This window comes from Scleropages formosus, chromosome 21 (genome assembly GCF_900964775.1).
Source record: "Scleropages formosus chromosome 21, fSclFor1.1, whole genome shotgun sequence".
In the NCBI taxonomy this organism is placed as follows: Eukaryota; Metazoa; Chordata; class Actinopteri; order Osteoglossiformes; family Osteoglossidae; genus Scleropages; species Scleropages formosus.
The window spans coordinates 12,234,827-12,261,149 of record NC_041826.1 but is presented as its reverse complement, the minus strand read 5'-3'; the positions used below and the strand labels follow the sequence as shown (position 1 = coordinate 12,261,149).

The following is a 26,323-nucleotide window of genomic DNA, read 5'->3' as shown; positions in this document are numbered from 1 at the left end:
TCTTGCAAATAACTTTAAATCAAGGGATCTTCCCTCCATTTAACTTAAGCGGCCGATTATTTCCAATATTTTATTAAAAAACTTCGAAAAATATGTTGAGAAAATGACCCTGTGATGGACCGGAGTGTGCGGTCGAACCCAGGCAAACTGCACCAAGGGTCTCACCTCAGCATGCGCACCAGTGCCGGGATGCCTCCTGACTTAAAGATGGCCAGCAGGCCCTCACGCTGGTGTGACAGATTGTGCAGGATGCTGGCCGTGCAGCGAGCCGTCTCCATGTCATTGGTGTTCTGCATGGTACGCACAACCGCAGCCACCATCTGCGGCGATTGCATGAGCACCTTGCGGGAGGCATCCTTCCGTGTCAGCTGGTTCACTATCATAGCAGCCTTGTTCACGACCACCTGCAGCACAGCAGAGCAGCACAGTGACACAGCTGGGAGGCGTTTGCTGCAATCATCGCTATCAAGGTGCGCACACCAAGGATTGTACAGTTAATGCAAACCAAATCTCGGTTTTCATGCTACTACTTTCTCAGACTTTCTTTCAATATCTTTTGTGTACCTGACAAATTAAATATGTCATAACTTCATAAGGACACTCAAGGCTTTGTAATCCTATTTTTGAATGAGGTTTTAATTTTTTTCGTTCCCAAAAACAGCAAAAAAAAAAAAAAAGTCTACTGAATGTGCGCAAAATTTTTTAAATAATCTGTATATAAAAAGCATATAAAAGGCTTCTTCTCCATCTTCATCTGGTGTTGTCTACATCTGGAATCAAGATAATGTATTTTTATTTCACATTTTAACTTTTTTCTTTTACTCTAAACAAATTAAAAAGATTTTATAGTGGCTTATTTTCTAAGTGTGGTTATCAGGTGAGGTATTTGCAGAAATTTCACACTTCTAGGCAGGGAGACACTAAATATAACAGTCTAGGATATACCTAATTTCAGTATTTTTATGAATACAGTTGTTAAAGTGAGGCTGGAAACCAGAACACCCATGAAGAACCAGCGATGTGCACTGAAGGCACGGGCGAACACACGCGTGAACACACAAGCGGAGGTAGAAGTACACCCTGTCCCTCCCATGGCACACCACCACTCGCCTGGTCGTCATCGTTCAGCAGCTTGGTGAGCTCAGGCACGGCGCGGGTCGCCAGCTCCGCATCGTCCTGGTAGTTGATCAGGTGCATGATGGCCGTTTTGAGCAGCTGCGATGGCTCCGCCAGCCTCTGCACATTGGTCTGCTGCGTCGTGTCCGTCTGCGTGGACAGCACAGACACGCCCTCCATGGTCTCGGGGAACATGGCCGCACGCACCCTCTGGGCTCGGGTCAGCATGTACTGGGACTCCACATCTCCAAGTGGGACAGAAGAAAGAGATCCAGGCGTTACCGTCCACACTCCAGAAAGCCTATTTTACCAGCACTTGCTGTAACTTCTAGCAAGTTTTACACTGGGTTGGGGGGGGGTGTTAATGAATAAATTTGCATATTTCACAATATTGCTTAGTGAAACTGGTTACACTACAAGTTTATTTCTACTTTTTTAAGTACACTAAGCTCCTGTACAGTGATATAACCTCCCCCTTCCAAACAACAGGCTTAATGTTGGGTAAAGCAGCATTTTTGTCCATTACCCTGTCACTTTATTTCCACAGGAGGTATTTTACTTTGTTAACCGGATTGTTTCAAATATTTTGACAGACACACACTTGGAGTCTGAAACCCAAAAGGTTTCTGTCCATCTGCGTGTCACTGCAACTTTTCTCTGTGTAAATGAAGCATACGAACCTGAACAAACTAATCATTGCCAGTCTCAAGTAATTACAACCACTGGTTAAGGTCAACTGAATCTTCATTTATCTGACACTTTTCTCCAAACTTACTTACACTGTTAAGCTACTCAGCTGCCTTACACATTTATAAAGCAGGAGAATTCTGACTAAATCATATAAACAGCTTTAATAACATGAACACCCTTACAGCGGCATAAAGAGAGCTTTAACGTGGCACTCAAACAGATCTAATGCTACGAATTTGTTAGTAAGGCCAAGTGGCACCTCTACAGTTACATATAGTCTGTGTGTGTCAACGGTCAAAGACATGGGCAGCGATCTACCGAATGTTCTTTATACCCAAAGTCCATCAGTCAATTTTATCTGCACTGGACAAGGCGTTTTGGATAACAAAGAAAGAAACAGAGCTTTAAAAGGTAGAAACAGTGACAAGTATTGTAAAATGTGAGTGTTATCATGTGTAAGAATACATTTTGTTTTTGTAATTACATTAAGTGAACCAACTTTGAACGCTGGTAAGAAATTTCGTGACGAGTGATTCCACAGCACTATTACCCCTGCGCTCTGTAAGTAACGGAGGAATTAGGAACATTTCCTCGGGTCAGCAGAGTCGTCCTAAATGAGCAATTTATTCAAACAGAGAATAATTTATTGGTGGCAGACGCAGACCAGGCACCAGTCTGCACGCCCGTGTCCGGTCTGACATCGGAGCGTCTGTCCATTTGCTCACCCATCTGTGCCACAGGGAAGCGCTCCTGTGTTGACAGCTTGTGTTTGTGCACACTGTTGTTTAGAGAGAGCAACCAAACAGAAGGGATAAAAGGCACTGGAGTGAAAATGAGCTTCCAAAGGAAAATCAATAAAGCAAAAAGGAGGGCGAAGCCTCTCTGTGTATTTGTGCGTTCATTCTCAGTTCACACCCAGTTCCCCCACGCTGCGCTGCAGCACTCACAAACACATAAATATAGATCTGGTAATTCCTCCATTATGACTCGGACTCCGGGCCATTACTGTGCTGCAGGGGCATATGAGGTCATTTCCTTCAAAGCTATGTAAAAACCTTGCAGTCACAGCATTAAAGTAAGCAACATGGAGCAACCATGTTTCACAGGTATGTCATTCTGAAGCACTTCAAAATGTCGTTTTCTCTTTTCGCCATCGTTGGAGGCAGCCGTCATGTAACGAGGCATGTCCGTACCAGGGAGTGCCATACCTGCGGGGATCTCGGTAACTGTAGTGGTGAGCGTGTACTTCTTGGAGCCGTGCTCCAGGCCGTCGTCATCACTAAAGCTCCGCACCGTGGTGGCACCCGACTGGATGCCCGAGTCCGTAGAGTAGATGGTCTTCTGCCACTCGGTCACCTTCATGGTGCCCTCTGCTTCGCTCACTGCGCACAAGGGGGATGATGGGAGGAGAGGAGCATGGGACAGTCTGTATACAGCATTGCATGCTACCCTCTCCAAAAACCATCGACTGCTGGCTACACTCTGGCTAAAATGGTCAGCTACATTTCCATATTATAAGCATTCTGAAAAATACCAAAGGAATAATAAGAACAAGTGGTGCTGAATACAGAAACACAAGTTTGTTCAGGGGCCGTTCTGAACACCAGCGCTGATTAGTGAACAAATCCCAGAAAAAGACTCAGTGTAGAATGGCTGCGCGGTATGCCGGGCTCCGAGAGCGAGCAGGCGGGGAGCACTGATGGGTGCCTGTATGGCAATTTTTTATTGTTTTTCTCCCCACATTATTGATAAAAGTACAATAAGAACAAGAAGGAGCCACAAACTAAATCCAGGACGACAAGAGCAACGACTACACTCAAGTGAAACACACTCCTTCCCTCAGGCTCTCAGTCTGAGCCCATTATTGGGTGACTGGCTGCACCTGGTGCTCATTGTTCCCAGGTGCAGCTTCCATTCTGCCCAGGGAGTGGGTGTGAACAGGCTGGAACCGCCACAGGGACACCAGCCACTCCCAGAAACTCCAGTGCTTTTCACATCAACTGTTCAGATAAGTAAAAATGCAGTTTACAGCATTTCACCTATTTATACAACAGGGTAATTTTTACTCTATCAGTTCTGGGTATATACCTTGATCAAGGGTACAACTACAAGAGGAATTGTTTCAACCAAAGTAACAATGTAATAGAGGCACATATCAATGTAAAGGTCCCAATCACAATACTTGAACATATTAAGCTTATATAGAATGATGCACCAACGTTTGTCAGCATTAAATCACAAAGCACATCGCAAGAAATTTAGACCACTTTAGTAGTGGGATTAAATATTTACATTTTTCCTGTTAGCGGATGCTTTTTGGAAAAGCAGTTAACAGTGTTAACACACAAATTTCTAGAATAACTTTAAAAACCCAAATTCCCAAGTGCCCAACATTTCTCCCCCCCCCCACCACCACTACTGAAAAGAAAGAAACCAGGTACTCACTCTGCATAGCCATTTTCACCTTGCAGACCAAGATCTTTAACAACAAGAACCTAAAAGAAGGAAGATGGAGAACAATTTATATGAACTTTTCTTCCTTTAAAAGTCATGATAATTAAGGGATCGAAACAGACTCATGATCAATATTTCAGCAAGGAAGAAGGAACACTGCTGCTGCGGCACGGTGTGGCGCTGCCCTGTTTAACCACCCGACTGGCGCAAACACCTGGCAGACCATAGCAGTAGCGGGGGGGTGGGGTGAAGGACGACACACCTTTTGCAAGTAGCAGCAGGTTCTCCAGGTCTGGGCACATACCTCAACATTTTGCCACATACCTCTCGCTCTGTTCACACGCTCCACTCTCACATCTGCATTTCTTGAACCGCCTTTTCTCCCACAAGACACGTCCAAAACACTTTGGCGATTCGCTGCAAAGCCCACGACTTTTAGAGAGCTCTGCACTTCTGTTTTCCAGGCATCAAGCTGCAGTGTTTCTCCAACTCTGCGATCTCAGCTCCCTGCACCGCCGCTCTCCCCAGCCCCCACTCCCGTCGGGCTCTGATCTAACAATGTAACTTGATCTCTGGGTGTGTCGGGCCAAAGGGCGCCGAGCGAAAAGGCCACATCGCTGACACTCGGCTAATGGCGTCTCTTCCTGTCTGCGTTCCGTCTGCCACTCCACCCCTTCATCGCTCCTAATCTCGCTCCCACCACCTCCTGGTTTTCCCCTTCTTTTCATAGCCACCCTTAAGTTACAAAGTCTCAAAGATACAAACATTTTTCAAATTTATTTCTGCGTAGATTTTTTTCCCACCATCAGCCAAGCTACCGGACAGACCAGGTGTTCGGGGCAGTTGTCCTGGTTATGCACATCTGCATTGACGCACTAAAACAGACCATGTGCGCACACACAGACACCAGAACGCTGCACTATATTAACCTCTTTCCCAAAATCTCACATCATTATCTTAATTATTTTTCATATATTAAGCTGGATTTTAATTAAAATTCACTCATGTATGAAACAGGCTCAAATCCAGTATTGGAGCAGATGTGCCACCTGCACAAATGGTATTCTTATGCGCTATGAATTTTTAGCAAGATGAGCTTCACGATTCTTGGAAGGTTAAATTATAGCCTATTAGTCTATGCATATTCAGCTACAGCACACTGTCCAACTTTATTTCAACAGTCCAATTGTAAGTTGATATTACTTTAAGTCCGAAGTCTGGTTTCTCCAAAACTTCGGACTTTAACGGAGCAGTAATCAAAACAGAGGAGCACCCTCCAGTTTTCCCTGTCCTTTTCTGAAGAAACAACCCCTAAAATAACCGGGAAAAGTTAAGAGACCTGCTGCCTGTTGAACTGGATGTCAAAGGATACACAAAAGGACACAGTACTGTCAAAGTATGTGAAATGCCTGTGTACCTTATTTTGACCTCAAAATGGTTATTTAGTGAGAAGCAGTCTTCTTCATCTGACACAGTAGGTGTGTAATGACCAGTTCCATATGTCGGTTCAGAGGAAATCATGTGTGTAGTAGAAACATATTAGTAGTGCTGGTGCAAAAGTAAGTGAAAATCAAACTGCACTGGTTAAACCAACCAGGTAAGTAGAATCAGATGAGTAAATCAGGATCATTTATTAATTACAAATTTAGATTAATAATTTATACAAGAATAGTGACCACCCCTGTAGGGTTCACATACTTTCAAGCAGCACTGTAAATGCTAAGCGCTGACCCAAGCCACTCCAACGCAGATTCCAGCAATTCCCACAGATACTGGGGACACACATCACAATGCAATATTGCAAATGTGAGTATGAACATCCACTTCCACAAAGTGCCATAAAAAAAAGGAATGCTGTAAAAATATATAGTGGTAGGAATTTAAAAATGCTATTGCTCTGCATGTCATTATATATTCATTTCCAGAAATAATGTTTACACTCAACTGCACTACAGCTCAGCTTTCAAATTTTTTTAAAAAAAACAAACACAATTCTGTCTGATTCAGACTGCGTGGTGAGTTTTCATCAACAGAAATGATGCGGAGAAATGTCAAGTGCAGCACAGTCTTTCAGAACCGCTCGCCCTTGTTTACTTGATTACGGTGTCCTAGCGAGACATGGGTTATAACATGTGGTGCCTGTTGGACTTTCTGTCGAAGGCCTGGACTGGCACATGCCTTTGCAAAACTGCACTGAAGAAAGGGGAGTCGACTGAAACAATCTTCTGAAGGCTGCTCTGGAGAAGCTGCTGCCAGAGGAATTACAGTAAAGACAATAAAGAGGAGCACCAAGGTTCATGAAGAAAGGGCCTGGACACAGTCTGCACTTCACTGTATATTGCTTTTTGTCATCTCTCAAGTGTGAGGCCAGGCAGAAGGTGCTCAAAAACCAACACCTGTCTCAAACATCCTCCTTTTCCTATGGCAGGAAAACCCAAATGGCATCACACTGAACTATAAATTTCCCTGTGCTTTAGAATTGCTGCTTCTACCAAGTATTACAGCACAGTAAAGTGCCATTTATCTTTACATAGCACAGTACCCTGCAGACACGCACAGAGCTCTCACAGGGTTTCACATAAAACAAATGACAAACCAACACTTAAAACACACATCTCCGAGACATTATATATGCATTTAAGAACAATTAAAACAGGAACAAAAACAGTTAAATACATGGATAAATACCTAGGAAACAGAGCCATCCTTGACATACACCGTCATATTTAACTTTAATGGGGTGCCTTGCGACGGACTGGCGTCCCATCCTGGGTGTGTCCCCTCCCCCTCTGGCCTTACGCCCTGTGTTGCCGGGTAGGCTCCGGTTCCCCGTGACCCCGTATGGGACAAGCGGTTCTGAAAATGTGTGTGTGTGTGTGTGTGTGTGTGTGTGTGTGTGTGTTAAAAATGACTGAAGAAAATAAACCTTTGAGAGACATGGTGAACAGTAATTTACTATAGTGCAACGTATTACGTTACAGTATAGCAGATGTTAGTGACCTTAACGAAAACTAGTGCATATATCCACAAAAATGGTGCAATTGCTGACACCTCTCGTATTTCCACAAGAAATCTGGGCTGTGACCCCACAGTCAATCACAAGGATGGGGTGCTCTTCCCCAATGTGGAAAGGCCCATCAACGGGACCAGCTGACACAGAACAGGACAGGCTGACCATGAGACAACATATGGACATCCAATCAGACGCAGCCAGGACGTCCTGTGCCGCACTGCGACCTGTCAGGAAGGATCCACATGTTCCACGCTCAGCAGCAACTGTAATTCACAGAGGAACAGGAAATTTAGCAAAATCTGTATGATCATGTGATTGCAACTACTATTCTCCACATGACCATCCTAAAGCTGTCAGGCACAAACATCTACGCATCAGTCTTTGTTAAGCAGTAAAGATATAAACTTCATGTTATTGAACGTTGTAACACTTCTATCTATATGCACCCGTTTACCTACCCACCCATCTAACTGCTCATCTATTTAACTATTTACCTTCCCACCCATCTGTCTAAGTATTAATAGTAAAATTACAAACAGTGTGTTCAAAGATTGTAGCATGAAAAAGTGCTATGAACACAGCAGAGTGAAGAGACTGGACTTCACCTTCCGACAAAATTAATAATATCTTGCTGTTAGTCCTGCACCAAGCCGTTTCATGCTTATAGCAGAACCACGGCAGATGACACACCCCTCTGCAGTCAAGTGCATGCGTGTGTTTCAGTGGATGTGAACGATGGACTTTTCCACCACGTCGGCTGCTAGGGACACCAACAGGACGCTACGCAGACGGCTAAGGGCCACATCAACTGTGTGAAATTCCTCAGGAGGCGATGACATGCAGCGTGACTGGCTGGCTGCCTGGCACTTACCACCCTGTTTGGAAACCTTACTGTACAATAGAGGCACAAACAATCCCCCGTGAACAGGGCTCCAAACAGAAATAACCGTTTCACGGAACGTCAACTACTCACCGAAGAGGCAACTTTTTGATGTATTTTCAAATTTAAATGAAATACTGCTCAATCTGACATCATGCAACTCTGGATATAAAATAAACATAACCCTGTTAGAAGCAGCTCAGATTTTATCCACCATATAAAACAAAATGCATTCATCTACTCCTCTTCTCACACTGCCAGGGCTGCTTAAGTTTAAAAAAAAATTAAGCTTTTAATTCAGAGACTTGAATATCCTAGAACTGGTCTTGGCCGCTGTCATAATCCCGTTGGCATTTCATACAGCTAAATCTGTACTTCAAAGGGAAGGTGATAAATACCATTGAAAATCTTGTCAAAATTATAATTACTTTCTGAATTTTACTTTTTTTTTTTATAAAGCTGGCACACTTTTTGAAACATAACCGCTAGTGGCGATTCCAGAAAGACGTACAATGAAGGTCACACACTGCAGCACTTGGTAGTTGTGTGTCTAATGTATGTTCGCTGCATCACCACACGCCTGTCTACCTGCAAAAATATGCCAGCGTTTACCTTTACCACGAGGTTCCAAAGGTAAATTAAGGTAAATCCATCACCTGGCAGCTTCACAGACTTGTGAATAGTTATTACTCATGCATCTGATAAGTCTATCACAGTGCAGCCCTTACAGCAATTTACTGTTCCACGCTAGTGTGTACTGCAGTTGCACACTGCTTTTACCACGCAAGATCTAAGGTTAGTTTTGATAGCCATTGCCCATCTGGTTCTCGCTGTAGAGCTGATTATAAAGAAGACTTTAAGCAAAGATGCAAACTAACAGGCCTTACATGAGGTATCGTCCGATTTACATTTACATGTATTCATTCAGCTGACGCTTTTCTCTAAAGCGACTTCATTGTCGGTAGACTAGCATTGTATTTATCCATTTCTACAGCTGCGTAATGTTACTGGAGAAATTTAAGGTAAGTACCTTGTTCAGGGGTACTACAGCCGGAGGTGGGGATCAAACCTGCGACCTTTGGGTTCAAAGGCAACAGCTCTAACTACTATTCTACCAGCTGTCCTGATGGCTGAACATATATGCTAATTTCAGCTGACTGCTGAATATGTATATATATCAGTGATCACGATAAAACTTAAGTTAAAATTCAATAACAACCAACAACGAACAAGAATTGGGGAAAAACAGCAGTTCAGAAAAATGTCACAGAAGAGTGACACACACCAACTAACCGCTATTATGTCTTACTCTTACGGACTTCCGAAAAACCCCTGCAGTGACACCAATGACTAAAAACGCATAATAAGCACAACTCCTCACGGCTAGAATAATTCTCACACTGGGAAAAAAAAGCTGCACGAAAACCAAACGTGTCATCAGTGAATACTGTGTTCTCTGTGCTCTGTGGGTAGGTCAGTTTCCCGTCGTTTTTAAATGCGTGGGGGGTTCAGCAGTTTGGTGTGGTACCTGGAAGGAGGCTGTTACTGGAACGGTGGGGCCCAGGTGCGGCCCATCAGCCAGCAGCGGAACCCATAAGAATCCAGACTCAGACAGGCAGAAGGGTTTGATGCCATTGGTTTTGTTGCTAAATTTTTTTTTTTTTTTATATATTACTAGGACGGAATCGTCGACATTCAGATAAAGCTTTATGCAGCTACTGTGATAAGCACTGGATCATATAGTGGAAAAACTAACTGTACTTAATCCTGCCTGCACACTTCTGCTAAATGAATAAATGTAAATGTTGATAAAACTGTGTGCGTGTGTAGTTCTGGAGCACTTTTTGGGTCCATTTGCCAAATTATTTGTTTCGTTCGCTAGTTATTATTGACTTGCTTATCTTGTGCAAAAAGGAAGAAAATTAAGGATTAAAAAAGTCTCCCAGCATACAGTGTTCTGCAAGTGAAGTTTCTGATATTAACAGGACAAATACTGAGCGTTCTTGGGAGAAACACTTCTACGTTGAAATGCACTGAAGTGAACTGAACATTACATTATGCTCAGACAGAACATCCAGCTTTACTTTCAGGCAGTTTCCTGTGGCTCGGACGTGGGTCCGCTCTGCCCTTGACCGTATTTGAGCATTAAAGACGGGCTGTGCGGTCGAAGGGCAGCCGGTCGTGCTGGAACAGCGAACTGGTGACCTAGAGACCAAGGGGCCGAGTTCACCTTCGGGTGACGTGAGGCCTATTTGAAGATTACGGTTTTATAAGGCTGCTCAAAGCACACGTGGGCTCCTTTTCCAGTGATTTAAAATGCAAATCTCTCAATTCTGAAACTGAGCTTTATATTCTGTGTCTAGAGGGGAGAAGCGGGAGTATTAAGGCTCAGAAAACCATCAGAAAGAGGTGTGGAGACCAATCATGACACCCGCCTGTGTGACCTTCAGAGCAACCGAGAACAGAGCTAAACAGCACACGCTCAGTGCCACTTCTGCAGTTTAATACGCCAATATCAGAGTGGCTGCCTACTCCAAAAATCCAACGTGCAACATCGCCACTCAGCCAGTCACAGTCACTCAGGGAACGCATACAAAACTACTACATCCAATTATTTACCACCTATTTTATAGCTACTCACAATGTTACAGTTACAGAAAAATCAGACCCAAGCTTTGAATTCCCCAATTTAAACCCTGGGCTGCGGGCAAGATGTGACAGTTTTCCGACCAAGTTGGAAAATGGCAGGCAGCACAAGCAGTCCCGGAGGTAACGTCCTCCCTAGAGGACGTCAGACACTGTTATGCAGCGAGCTGTGCAGAGCAAAGAGGCCCTGCAGGGTTAGTCATAACTGCACTGCACATGCATGAGAACACACTCCCTGAGAGTGTGCATGCGAGAGAGAGAGAGAGAGAGAGAAACGCCCGTCGCATCCTCACTGAACATCAGCCACCAGCAGCACCACGCCTCTCAAAAGCCTTGCGGTTGTGCGCATTCCCTCCACACGTCATTTGTTTGGATGTGTGCAGTGCTTTGGCAGCTGTCTGAAGCTGTACCACACCGTCCATTCCTGTGGCTCGACCTGGGCCCCTTTACCTTAAAATACCTTCCTCAACCACCATCACCGCAGGCCTGAGTGAAACCCATAAACCTACCTTCAACCCTAAACAGCGAGTGTTTATGTGGCGTCCGCAGCCGGGTCACCGAGAGGGAGCTGCCGTGTGGGGGAGACTATCGCGAGCGGCGAACGCAGAGCCAGCACATTCTCTCTTGACATTTCATTTTTAGTTACAACAACAGAAAACAAACAGAGGAGGGAGGAGACAGGGAGGAGAAGAGGTGCAAATGCTTCCAGAATCAGGGGAAACGAGTACTGTAATGACTACTTTGGAGCAACTGTGGATAAAGGCATTTTACAGTGATAAATGCTGGTGTTTCCCCATACGTTTTGGCACAAAGTGCTCCGGGACACTGTGTCCAGACAGTTGGATCACCTGTAACTGTCGCTGCAGGAAATAAACGTAACTGTAGCGCAGTACAAACCAAACATCGGTGTTAAACGCATCGAGCGGACAAAAGGAAGAGAAGTAGCTGAAAGGACATCGTTCCTGCTCCGTGGACCACGGAAAGAAGAGAGGCACGCGTGCTGGGCGCACTGTCCCCCTCTAAAACAGAGCACGGAAGAGTGGAACACACACCCAAACCCCCGCGAAACAAATCGTGTACAGCAGGCAAACGTGAGGGAACTTTATAAACGCGCACACGATATCTGTTGAAGTCTCCAAACTATTAGTCTGCTGAGCACCACGATCTTTCCACGGACGCTGGACAGGCAGTTCGAAGCATGCAGACTGGAAAAGGGGGGGAGGGGGGGGGGAATTAATACTCTAATATGAATCATATCCTTTAAAATATCAAGAGCTAAAGTATTTATGGCATGTTTTTTTTTGGGGGGGGAGTGCAACTTTAAAATAAAAAATTAAGCGTCTCCACCTGTAATACGTTTAAACGAAAGCTCTGACACCAGTGACAAATCAATCCCGCCGAACAGCACCAAAAAGCAGAGGCAAAGAAAAACGTGCATTCCCCACACTGAGAACCAGAGAAGGCGGTGTGGCAGCAAACCCTGCTCTTCGAGGTAACTAGTGTATCGAACACGTAGCGACTTGTCCAAGTGGTCAAACGGGTCTCTCTGCTCACTTATCAAGATGAACTAATACCCATCTGTGCCTGGCTTGTTCTCATCATCGCTAATGGTTATACAAACAACTCTGAGGGGGAGGGGGAGCGGCGCTATATACAGACCAGCTGACATGAAGGAAAAGGCGCGGTACAGCAGAGAAATGGCCATGACAGCCGACAGTGAACCGGTGGAAGCAGGCAGAAGGCAAGCGGTTAAGGAGACGCTCGTCCCCAAACAGCGCTGCACTGGTTAGCGACTAGATGAAACACCACGTTATTGCTTGAACAATGAAATCACAGAGCGCTGTGCTGCATAAAAACCCGGCTGCGGGCAGCAGCTGCCGACTCATCTCCATGTTTCGCCGGTCATCCATCAGGGTCCCCCGTGGGTCCCGCGGCCTCGGGCGGGGCACCGATGTAGGTCCAGCCCACAAGACCTCACCGGCCAGACCTACATCGGTTCCCTGCCGACATGCCTGCGTGTGTGTGTCAGTGTGCGCTAAGGCAATGCGACAGCTTGTGAATATTTCATCAGCTCTGGGGGTTTGAGAAGGTAAGGAGGTGCATTCTCTCCTAAGCTGGGTTTCAGCGGCTCGCGGGACGGTTACAGTAAGAGCAGTGAGGTGCTGCGCAAACAGAATTAATGCACCATCACAAAACTTCCCCATGATAATCATGTTGGCGCGTGCAGCGTTGCCAGCAGCCAAGCCGGCGGCTGGCACTGACCAGGTATACATCACGTTCTGGATAAAATCCTATGGTATAAGGACATTTACAACACCGTGCTTTATACTTACTCAGCCCTCATATAACAGGGTCTGGTACAATGGAAAACCACAGCAGCTTATGGAAACATATACCCTTCTTTATACAATCAGATTATTTATTAGCCAGTATCATGGCATTCTCACCCACTAATTGGTCATTTAACTTCCACAACGAGCAAAAAAAAAAAGGTTGATATAAAAAACACCAGACACCTTTGGTTTGTGGGATTTTAGCCATGCATTCGCTTAAAAAGAAATAGAAAATGAGTCACTCCATGGGCGGGAGGGCAGGAGGGCACTGCAGAAAAGGAGTCTTTGAGCATCAATGTGTTCTAAAGTAGCGCTGCTGTCTCACAGCGCCTGGGTGGTGCGAGAAGACGTGGATTCCATCCCCGCTCAGTCTGTGTGGAGTTTGCATGTTCTCCCCGTGTCTGCATGGGTTTCCTCTGGGTGCTCCGGTTTCCGCCCACAGTCCAAAGACATGCTGTTCAGGTCCACCCATAGTGTGTGTGTTCCATTGATGTATGGATGAGTGACCCATTGTAAGTAGTGCATCTAGCAGTGTAAGTCACCTTGGTGAATAAGGTGTGCGGGCTGATAACACTACATAGAGTTCATTGGAAGTCGCTTTGGAGAAAAGCGTCTGCTAAATAAATGTAAACGTAAATGCAATTCAAAGATAACGAAGAGGTCAAGCACTTCTTCAAAATGAGAACCACACAGTTTAGAAGAAAGTTTTAAAAAACTAAGATATAAACAAAATAAAAAGAAAATACAAATACTATAAAATTTGTCAGTTATCACTGGAACAAATTAAAATACCTTATATTTCAGTATTTAACTTTAGGCGATATTTTCCTTCCAGGAACCAGTTTTTACCCCATATGAAATAGTGGCAATTCAACCCCCTCACAGCGGAAATTCACTGGGCGATTTCAGAGAGTAAATAAACCCTGTCAATTGAGGAATGGGTGTGTTTGGTTTTAAATCACACGGACTCAGTTGACTTTGCTTACAACTAAAGCTCTGCTATTGTTTACGAAGAAGCAGATAAAGTTTTGTTTCTCCCCAGTAAACTTATCATCCTTCTTATCTAGCATCCTGCATCATGAAGAAACCATTCCAAGACACCAGGAGACGTTGCCCAGCCCACTCCCAGCGGGCCTCTTCACAGCAACATAATTAGTAACTGCTGAGGAAGTTTCAGATACCCAAGCTAAAAAGATCCATGTTGGTCACAGTGCAGTGAGACACATTGCTGAGAAGAACGAGGGCCGTAGCGCGAAACATTTGCACAATGACTGGGAAGCTTAACTGACATGTGTATGATGACTCATCCCAAAATCCAGGACTGTTACCGAGGTTCCAGGCATGATTTACCGAGTCCTACACCTACGTTTCCTACCAGAGCCAAGGCTGCGCTCCACCCCTCTAGTCAATTATTTCGTAAAAACGGTCAATAATTGGCTGTGTGCGTGTGGGCTTGAGGATTAAATGCTGCACCTTCCATACCACTGGCACAAGTTTTCAGACTGGCACAAGAAAGAAAACGTACAAAAAAAAAAAAAAAAAAAAAAAAGTAAGAAACCAAACACATAAGTTGCAAGCAGTTTCACAGGGGTCTGTGCAGCTTCCCTGCAGCATCCACATAGACAGTAGTAGGTCAGTTCTGCTTAACATGTTGACCACTGGTCAGAGCTCAGGAACAAAGAGCCCCCGTCAGCAGCTATGAAGATTTATTTTTATTTAAATTTTAAGAAACCTGTTTCGCATTGTGCCAAAAATCCCAGCACTGGGTAAAAATTGACTGATGCTCTTGTTCCAACAGAGGAGGCTGCCATCAACGATATGGCGATTCTTTCCAAAACAACAATTATGTCAAGTCTGCAATCTCAATACATATGACATTTTAAGTGATCTGTTTTACAATTGGACTCTCATTTTGTTGATTAAGCAACTTTTCTCTTTGTTTTTTTAATTCTGGAAAATGATCACAACTGACATTTGATCACAGGGATGCCCTGGACTCTGTCATGGGGACAATCCCCAATTCCCGTGCAGCTTCTAAGAACAGCATGAGAGCAGGAGGAGAAGCAGGAGGAGAAACAGGAGAAGATTAAAGAGCACTGTCCCATCAGATATGGTACCAGAGCTTCTGATGCAAATCAGCCTAACTCCTGTAAAGCCCTACACGATCTGCACTCATATCTTAACGTGCTTTGTCACTTTCCTCACGCCACACCACAGCAGCTGTACTTTCTGTTCGAGACACGGGGACACCTAGGACAGACACCCCGCCAACAAGAGTGCGTGTTGATGCACCCCGACACACTGCAATGCAGCCGTGACACATCACACTTTCCACTGAGCACACTGTGCTGAGTGGACAGAGGGACCCAAAGTATCAGCATCACGCCACCCTCGAGTCCACATGGGAGAAATAGCATGCTCGTGTTGATTCGTAATTCCGAATGGCAACAGTAACTGCCATCTGAACTGCGTAATCATAAATAAAGTGGCTATTGCTGCCATGACTGCAGTAACTGGACAGAGAGCCACATTGCGTGTCCTTCATTCCTCAGAATGCTGCGTGCATCTGCAGCCCTCACCAATAAGCCCATCAGAGTTGGGTTACGATCATCATGTCCTGATGCAAATGGTCCAGGGATGGGAATTACAGCAGGGGCATCTAAGTAGAAAGGCCAAGCTGTGCGGTGAAGGAAACACACTGGATGGAGCTGCTCCTGGGGCTTTATTCATTTATATTGAAGAGTGCTCAAAGTCTGTGCGGTAAACACGGCATAAACACGAAGAACAGAAACACTAACAAAACTTACCTCACACAAACTGCTGTATATGTGCACACTCACTATAAAAGGTAAATAGTGCAGTAACTCAGTTGTCATAGCAACAGGCCACCTGTCACACAGCAATAGAGACCCTGTTAGAGGCACTGAAATAAATACTTTTATGTAAAATGTTTGATGTAGATAACGTCCAGTGGGGTCTCCAGCTCGGATCCAGACGTTTTTTTTTAAATTAAATAAAAAAAAATTATTTAAAAAAAAAAAAAAAAACCATCTGTGACCTGGTCCCATTTCAGCCCCTTACAGCATATGGGGGGGGGTGCAAAATTATTTGTAATGTTCCAGTGTGGAATAACATGTCTGTGACAGCAGAGGGGATTATTGTGTCTGGACTGCAGACGGATGGACGCGCTCACACACCCTCTCCAATTAGTACTCAAGCGATACAGAACCAAAGTATTATGGGTATTCGTCACACATTTCACACCTGGAGTGGGTGGGAATGACACAAACCACAGCAACATCATCATCAGGAGGAAGACAACGACACTGCGTTTATAGGGACTCCCCATTCCTCCACTCGGAAAGCACAGAGCAGTATTAAACAACACAACACATTAGTATATCTCTCTCACATACACACACAGAGAGCTCCTGAGGACTCAAGTTTTACCCCAGGGACTCATCACTGAAGCTCAGCGCTGTATGTAAACAGGGTGCCTGTCACTGAGCAACAAGCAGCAACAAGTTACAGCAACAAGATGCCACCGGAAACTACGGCAACATTGTATCTTGTGGCAATGATACAGACCGGTGTGATGATGATGATGAATGACCCACCGGCTGAACTGGGACGCAACACAATACCCTGCTCAACAGGTCCCACACCTATAAAGAGGTATAAATCTTTGTTGTGTCCCTTGACTTCTTAGCAAGCCCCGCTGGCGCAGTGCCCACAGGGGCCGGGGCCACAAGTCGACCTCGGTTAATGAAGACGCATAAGCTGCTGTTCATCCAGAACTTAAAGATTACATGTCTGGCTGGCAGTTTCCTCTTACACAGAATAAACAAGAATCATTCAACAAAACTGGCATTTGCTTATCATCAAATGACTCATATCTTTGCAGATGCCTTTGAAGTTCAGCAAAACATTTTTAAACTCCATATTACACTTTAGTGGAACTAAATTATCTCCTGCCCTGGTCACCTGTCTGCTGCCTCTGCACCTGAGTAAATGAAACTGACAGCAAAGTGGAGAAACTTTACAGAGTTAAACCACAGAACTGCTGTGACTCGCACCTGGTACAGTACCATCTACAGTATGCTTGACAGCAGCGAACTTACAGCGTAACAGAGGAGGTGTGAGGAACAGCGGAACTGAATAATGACAACAGATCAACTGTGGGCACAGGAGCTCCGGGGAAGCTCTGTCTGTGTGTGTGTGTGTGAGTGTGTGCGCTCGCACCCTGGAGCACACAGAGAGCGACAGCCTTGTTATTCACACCTGCAGCAGCAGCTCTGGGTCATAGCAACACAGAGAGATGGCAAAAACATCCACAGATGTACTTTTCAGCACAAATGTACAGCAGGTGCAAAAAGCGCAACATCTCAAACGTGTCATCAGGTGTCCCTGCCAGTGATGTCCACCACCCAAGAGGGCATCCTAAGCTCTCATCAATTTTCATAACAAACCTGTTATTAACGCAGAGTACAGGTGCGGTTATTTGCTGCCATCTAATGATTTTTACCTCCAGCTGTAAAGGACACGTGTGGAATCCAGCCTCTTGCTTACATGCACATTTATTGATCGATCTGATGATTTTGCCAACTTACAGTGCTGAGCTCCTTACACTGATTTACTCATTAATAGAGCTGGGTAATTTTTACTGTACCTGTTTGCAGCGAGTACCTTGATTAAGCAAGAGGTGGGATTCGAACCCTGGTGGTTCAAGTGTAAGGTGGCAGCTCCAACCACTATGCCCCCTGTTGCCGCACTGTGATTTTACTAATACAGTAGTTTGTTTAGTAACAGTGGTGGCATGGGAAGTGGATGCTACTCAACCATTCTTTTGTTCCTCTCTGTGGCTGGGAGCCTCGCACGTGCGCACACGCCCCTGAGGAGAGCTGAGAGCAGAGTGTAACAGCTGGAAGAGCTGTGTGCCACACACGGACAACACAAGGACGTGCGTCTAGGATCCGTGTAGCGCTGTTCACCTGTACGTGAACGGGGCTGTACCACATGCTATTATACAAGACCACATTACTGTAAGAAACCGTTTGCACATTTTGCACTTTTAACTGCGCCACCAAAAGTCGCTTGCTAAAAACCTGAAGTACCACCATGAAACAATTAAGCCAATTATGGGATGGGATGGATGGAAACTCATCCCTTCATTTACCTCCCAATTTGTTCTTTGAAAACCAATGAGCTGAACCTTAAACATTCACTTATTTAAATGCGGAAAGCTGCAGGAATAAAAAAAAAAACCTCACTGTTCCCCAAAAAGTGCCGAAACAGAAAATGAAAAATCAACACAAGGTTACTGCAATATTAATCTGATTAAAGCTGCACACAGTGAGCGCAATTTGCCTTCATAGCACCTTGGCAGCCATGTGTAATAGTTACACTTTTCTCCAAGGACACTTAGAGGTCAAACAGCGAGTGCATTTAACAGGAGACTAGAAACATGTAAATGTGCACAGACAGCAAGTACAGCGGAGGGGACTGTGTGAGGGAGCAAAGTCCTTATTTCATATCTCCTTGTCCATACAATCAGTATCATCTTCTGTGCTGTACCATAATACCGTACACAGCATGCTTATACAGATGGGTATCACCGATAGTGAAGGTGAACAGGTTTACTGTACACAGTGACAAACAGTAAGTTGTCTGAACACTATCAATAAGATTAACAGGTGTCACCGCTGTGCGCAGAAACGGAAACTGACTGCAGACACTCATCGACCGGGCCGAGATCCACGCGCGCAGTTCAGTCCACAGCCGATAATTTCAGCAACCACAGAAACGTGGGACAAAAACAGAGCAACGTCCTCTTTGAAAGTGTCCAGGGAGAGAACTTCATCATACATTGTAAAGTGCTCTTCTGAGTTCTGATTTACCGCAGCAGCCTCTTTAACAATGAACTTAATGGAAATGAAGCGCCGGACCATAAACACACCACATCATGTAACCCAGCTGACCTCAAAGTGATCGACCCAACTAGGGTATGAGGGAAGCAGTTGAATTTCCTCTAAAAACTGCGCTCCACGTGCAGCTACTGAAATAACGTGCACTGCTTTCATACTGCGGTGTAAGACAAGGTGAGTGTACTCTGCTTCCAGATCCCTCCTCCAGTTGGTGCCGTGGACTTTCTGGATCGTTCTCGGAGATGTCTACTAACGAACACAAATAAATCTAAACAAACATATTTCCACAGAGTCGTGCGAGACGGTTTCAATGCCACACTCAAAACCCCCCAGAAAGAAGCGTTTCAAAGCGTGGTGCAGCTCTGCCAGCAAAACGAATCGAAGTTTTGCTCATCGAGAGTTTCCAAAGGTCAATGCTGATGAGTCATAATGAAGCCCAGTGTGGAATCGATCACCTTGTTGGTCAATGTGTTCACTGCTGTTGGGATGGCCAGATGCTCCACTGAGAGACCCCAAAAAGTTCTCTGACGACGACGACAAAAAAAAAAAAAAAAATCTACATTTCTGTGCGACTCTGCTTCCCTCTGCGCCTTTGACAGATGGGTGTGGAAACAAGTGTCAGACAAGGTTCAGAGCATGTTCTGTAAAAACACACAGAATTTAACCCTGTTCAGCAGTAATTAGAGAAGCTCAGCTGGGGACCTTTCTCTCTCTCTCTCTCTCTCTCTCACTCACTCACTCACTCACACACACACACACACACACACACACACACACACACACACACACACACACACTCACTCACTCACTCACTCACAGTCTCCTTTACCTGAGCATCAGTTCCCTAAAAAAAAAAACAAAGGATTAAAATGGCATTATATGCAGAAGAGAAGACAGACACATTGAGAAACAGCTCAAGATGTACTTTAATGTGTGGAAACAGCACGAGAAGCACCGAGTGTGACCTCTATATTTATTATTTGTACGGGGAAAACCAGAGTAGTGTGTGGCAGACTGAACACACACAGAAGAGACTGGAAAACCTGGAAATATAAATGTCCTTTTGTTCAGTCATCTGGAAACAAATCAGTGGCCTGTTTTTTTTTTTTTTATTTATTTATTTTTAGAACTAACAGCTCTTCATAGCCAAGGAACAGGACTGGGGAACGATGAGGGACAGGACTTGGAAGAGCAGAGCAAGGGAGGTTTGAAAGCACGCGGCGGGTTGTTGTCTGGAGTGAGATTCCACAACTAGGAACAGTTAGGAGGGTTAAAACAAAAAATTAAAGCCAAATACAGTAACACGAGACACTGTTTATGGCAAAAGAAGGAAGTCTGCCCTACCTCAGGCTCACGCTCCCCACCCGAGTTGACAAACCACTGTAGACGCACAATGTTTTGATGCGTTTCCCAAAGTAGTGCCTGTTTATTATTATGAACCCTTGTATATACAGTAACTAGTTTTTAATATAATAACTTCATAATTAAGCCTTTCATTTGATTCTTACTGAAGGGTGACAAAAAAAAAAATAACTGCCAATCAGTAAGGGGGTGGTTTGTAAGTACAGGATGTACGTAAGTTGGACGTTTGCAACTCGGGGATCGTGTAGTAATCCTTAACTAAAGTATTGTGTAAGACACGTAAACACTATACAGTAGAAGTACTTTACTCACTCTTTACTCATCTCCCTCCTGCAGTGTGAAATGAGGTATACATAAAATACCACCCAAAACACCCTAAAGATCCAGTAAAACACCATTGTTTTCAACCACCGCCCCCCCCAGTGGGGAGGAGAGACAGCCGACGAGGACACTGACTGACCTACATCAGCCGTGGACGGACGGGCGCGCGCGCGCACACACACACACACACACACACACACACCGATTTCGCACGGATAGAAAAACATCGTTTCTGTGGATATTTTTCAGTTGCCCGATGGCACTATGGGGACAATATGCAAATCGGGACAGAAGCGCATACAAAATGAAATGAGAAAGCGCGGCGCGCGCGAACAGGTCGCGAGGCGCCCGGGGGCAAAGGCGAGGTGTGGCGCGCGCAGCCTGTCGGGCAGCTCCGGGTCCGAATATCCGGCTCCCTCCGGCGTTTCCGCTTATTCGGCCGACACTTTGTCTCCATGGCGCGAGCGCCCCGTCCGCAGGGGGTCCCCACGTTACACGGCTACACGCCACGATACGATACGGAAGCGCGTCACTTTTTTTTTACCTGAGCACAGAGAGCGCAGCGCGGCTCGCGCCGCCGTACGCACAGTGAGCGCGCGCCCTGCTCTCCATGCGCCGCCAGACGTTATTACCGAGGGAGGCGAAACAAGGCTGTCGGACAAACCTCCAAAATTAGGTTGCCACCGAAGCGGAACTCCAGTACAGTACGCGTTGCAAAGGAGAGCGCCTTTCCTCCCCCACAGACAGACACAAACACATCACATCTGGCAAAAAGTGCTCCAACGAGCGACAAAACAAGACAAGGACCGCGCAGCGCAAGACCCCGTTTACCACCGTACGGAAGCCTGCTATGATGATGCCGCGGCGTCAACCCCGTAAAAGGCGCAGAAACACGGAGTCGCTACCTGTGAGCAGAAGACTCAGCTCCAGAACCGACGCTCCCCAATGGTCACTCCACCCCGCGGTCGCGCTGGCCTCTGCGCACGACGTGCCCGAACAATGACTACGCGAGCAACGCCTTGGCGAGACTCCGCCCCCCGGCGGCGCCGGCCACGCCCACCGCCTGCTCCCTCAGCTCTCATTGGCTAACGCCAAAGTACAGGTGTTACTCGGTAAAAGCACGCAGTAGACAGAGAATAAATGTACAAAACCGATTATACAGAGTTGACCGTTTGAGCTGTGGTCCCGTGCTGCCGACGCGCTCTCACGGTTAGTTGCTGGTGCAAATGAAAAATAGGTTCTGTAGCACTGCCCGCCTCACTTCCTGCCCCAGTTCCCAGACACCCTTCCCTGTCTGCGCCCACACCTGGGTGACGTAATGAAACTACTCCCAGTTACAGTGAGTCACTCAGGTTCGAGGAAAACTGGGTGGCTCCGAAATGAGCACGATGAGTGTGAGAACTTTGGCACAGATGTTTCCACAGGGCGTGTGTCAAAACACCCTGAGTGAAAGTGCAAAGAGGCCAAACGCTTGTCTTCTCCCTCCTCCCCAGCGCTTCGGCTCCTCGGCCTCACCTACCGAATGCTCGGAAAAGCCCTGCTGGTGTGATTTAAAGAGGAACAAGCTGTGATGATAACAGTTTGTGAGCTCATGTAGCGAAACAGAGAAGGAGCAGGAAGTCCAGGTGGACGACGTCCCACGCCAACACACTGGAGACACCTGAAACACACACACACATTTTCGGAACCGCCTGTCCCATACGGGGTCGCGGGGAACCGGAGCCTACCCGGTAACACAGGGCGTAAGGCCGGAGGGGGAGGGGACACACCCGGGACGGGACGCCAGTCCGTTGCAAGGCACCCCAAGCAGGACTCGAACCCCAGACCCACTGGAGAGCAGGACCCGGTCCAACCCACTGCGCCCCCACACCTGAAACAACTAATTCTAATATTAATATTAATAAAGTGAACACTGTGTATTGCGACTCTCGTGGAGATGTGCAAGCACTCAGGTTTGTGCAGCCAGAAGCTACATGGCCTGGCGGTGCTGGACCTCGGAGCCTTGGGACTTCTTAACCCAAACCCTAAGTCAGCGCTGAGATCCATTTCCTAATACATGTACAGTGAAAGAGCACTGTAAGAGCACTGAAAACACAACAAATTCTCGCCAAAGTGCATTGTTCTGTGACAAACATCACAAAGAAGGCAGAATAATTTAGATATCAGCTGCACAGGACATCAGTACAGCACACAGATGTATGGGCCATAAACCATACAAGTAACTGCATAATGGTGTGTGAGAGATGTTTAATACAGTTTTCAGAGCTTTCAGTCCCATCTGAGGTTCTGATTCAGAACTGATGAAATGTATCACTTGTGTGCATGTACGTGTGTGTGCGCACTTCTTCCTTGTGCTGAGAATGTTTGCCACCAAACAGAAAGCAAATTTGCTCCAAAGCGCACGTTGCTTCCCCAAAAAGGTGCTGAACAAAGGGCCAGGAGACATAATACAAATAAAAAGTTGGTTGTACGTTAAATTACTACAATAACTATATTAATTATTGAAGCTATGAGTAAGCAAGCTGGCCAGAGAGGAAAGGAACAAAAAAACTCCAAACCGAAAGGTAAGGGAGGAAAAAAACAAAGGCTGTTAGCTAAAGACCGCATTCACCCCTCATGACACTGAATATCTCCAATGCTTCCTGCACTATACATATTTTACACTATAGGCTTTCATATTTTTATCAAATATATTGATAGACATTGTTTTTACAGATCATTATAAGATCCTCCTCAATTTACTCACAGGAAAGATATGTAAAAAATATTACATGTAGTTATATTAAATAAACATACATTGTAAGACTTGTTTTAAAATTGTATAAACTGCAAGTTACATTAAAATAAAAACATGCTCTGTGTTGCTCATCTTATTATTGATCACACCGAGGGCACAAGGTGTGAGTTGTAAGCACTGTGGAAGAGAGTTGAATGAAAGGCGACCCCCCCTCCGCCATTCATACCCTGTTTTTATTCAGTCTAAATACATTTTGCTGCTGGACCCGCACACACAGGTGACTTTCGCGACGGCCAAAATGTTGTGCAAAAGGGAGAAAACACAACTGAAAATAAAGAAATTGGAAAACGGTTGTATTTTTGAAAATCTGCTGCCACAATGTTCATAACTAAGTACGGAAAAGCCGTTCTTAGGAGCTCCATGAAAGATTTACAGTAAAAAAAGGGAACTGAGACGACAGCGAGTGGAGCTCCGGAGAAGTGATTATAACCCCCTTGAGGAGGTCTGAAAGGCCCAGTTCTGCTGAAATAATGAGCGCCTGTGCAGTTTTCGCCAGGAACTCACACATCTGTCCCTCCATCAGCGTGAAGTCCGTTGTCGGCAGTCGGCCGAGGCTCACGAGGGAGACGAAAGGGCGCGGAGAATAACTGTTTCCGGAAACATAGCATTTCAGCCTCTGGGATTGGGGTGTATGGAGGGACGTGTCAGGGGAGTTCAGGCGCCCCACCGCTCTTTCAAGTGCAATAAGAGTTCCCAGCAGCACTTGCTGCATGATCCTCCGTCACGGTTTTATAAATAGCTCTGCTTTAATGATTAAAGCTGAAAAAAGCATCCCTTAAAAGTGCTCTGAATAAATGTGACGTGTGACGCAGACGTGAACAAACGGAACACAGCAAAAAAAACACTCCTGACACGAAGGGCATCACTGACATGGGGGGTGGGGTGGGGTGGGGTGGGCTTGGGGGACTGGGCTCCTCCTCTTTCCAGCATTTGAGTTATGAATTTCTGAAGATACAAACGATTTTCTGGTTTAATTTTTTTATTGCCCCACTGATACCGAGCCCCCATTGCTCTGGGGCAGTGAGCCACTATCTAGTTATCAAGAAGGGCGGTGCTTCACTGAGGGTGTCAAACGTAGCTGAGCAGCAGAGCATTGAGTCACACTGAATCACAGAATACTTACTCACAATTACTGTGGTAAAAACTACCCAGCTGCACAAAGGGGTGAATAAGGCATCTGAGGTGTGGTGAAATCCACAGGAGGCGTCAAGATGACAGCAATAGTGAGACGACTGGATGCAACTGTGTGCGCCTCGGGTCTAGTACAACCATGGTAAAATGATCCATGTAAAACCGTGCTGTCTTTCAGCAAACGTCTTTCTGGGAAACTCAAAGGCACCGTGTCCATGTCCACCTCTGCATTCACGTCCACAAGCGTCAGGTGAAAGGGATCGAGCTGAAAGCTGGCGTGGGGACGAGGGACACTAAGGTGACTCACCTGCCTGGGCTGCAGTCACTAGTGTCTAGACATGCCTGCTCTTCTTCACAAGCCACGCCCCTTTCCTAGGACTGCTTTTCCTGCAGCAGCCTGCCTGCCTCGCACCCTTGACTTGACCGCCGTTTAGGGTCCAGCACATCCTCAGACAGAAACCCCCTGTGCGCAGGGGGGCCAAGATGCTGCTCTTGGCTCTGAGCGGAAGTGTATACTTTTTTACAATTTGTTTTATTAGCAGATTTTCTCCCATGACACACAGTGACTTAACTAGCCTTCGCATGACACCTTGTTCCAAGATGACACACACACACACATTTTCAGAACTGCTTGTCCCATACGGGGTCACAGGGAGCCGGAGCCTAACCCGGCAACACAGGGCGTAAGGCTGGAGGGGGAGGGGACACACCCAGGACGGGACGCCAGTCCATCACAAGGCACCCCAAGCGGGACTTGAACCCCAGACCCACTAGAGAGCAGGACTGTGGTCCAACCCACCGCACCACCGCACCCCCTTCAAGATGACATACTACGGTAAAGCGCCTGCAGTCATTGGCACAACTGTCCAGTGAAGCAGGGTCAGACACACATAGAGGTTAAGAACAGTTCAGTTACCCATCCTCCTGACACGCATGTCTTCGGGCTGGGGCAGGAAACACACCATGGGAACATGCAGAGAACACGCAAGCTGCGCACACACTCAGTGGGCATTGACCTCATATCCACAGCACGTGAGACGCCACCGTTAGCCGTGGCGCTCTGTGTGTCTTATTGGTTTGATTAGAGAAGAAGCGGCAACCTCAGAGTGCAGCTAGCGCTTGATTTGACGCTGTACTACGGTAATATTTGGGCACAAAAATGCCACACTAGTTTGGACTGAACTGCTTGTCATACCACCTAGACCTTTATTAACCATTTTTGTATACAAACACAGTAGAAGGCAACTGTAAGGAGAGAGCAGTGACAGTTGAAGTGGAGACAGGTGGCACCCCCCTGCGGTCAATGAGTTTGTACATGTGTGTATATGTGTACGATAGCCTATCTCCATAGAAACAAGAAGCCCTGGGCAAAAGCTGGAAACCGTCACTTCGCGGCTCAGAGGCAGAAACGCCCATGTGGTGTGTTTAAAAATGTGCTTCACACTGTGACATGGCCTGTACACTAGGGTAACTTTTACTATATCAGCTCTGGGCAAGTACCTAGCTCAAGAGCTTTACAGCAGCAGGTGGGATTTGAACCTACAACATTTAACTCCAAAGACTGCAGCTCCAACCGCTGCACCCTGCGTGGTACAGCAGGGATTTACCACAGGCCTCTTCTGCACAGCTCGGCAGGTGGTGCCTGCGTTCACAGCC

The 26,323-nt window shown here is 46.0% G+C and overlaps 1 protein-coding gene across 2 annotated transcripts in view; it reads right to left on the bottom strand.

Annotated features, from left to right (window-relative positions):
- LOC108918758 (junction plakoglobin-like) overlaps positions 1-21,739 on the bottom strand; it is a 30,067-nt gene extending 8,328 nt beyond the window's left edge. Inside the window, exons 1-5 of one of the 2 annotated variants that reach the window (XM_018726270.2) lie at positions 21,645-21,739; positions 4,252-4,301; positions 3,015-3,188; positions 1,111-1,361; positions 166-404 (exon numbers count right to left, since the gene is read on the bottom strand). In XM_018726270.2, coding sequence (XP_018581786.2) covers positions 166-404; positions 1,111-1,361; positions 3,015-3,188; positions 4,252-4,264 — 677 coding nt within the window. In that variant the 5' untranslated portion in view covers positions 4,265-4,301; positions 21,645-21,739. Of the gene's footprint in view, positions 1-165; positions 405-1,110; positions 1,362-3,014; positions 3,189-4,251; positions 4,302-4,584; positions 5,156-21,644 lie in introns of those variants that run through there. The other variant, XM_029247109.1, reaches the window with a different exon arrangement.
- Between the last annotated feature and the right edge of the window lie 4,584 nt (positions 21,740-26,323).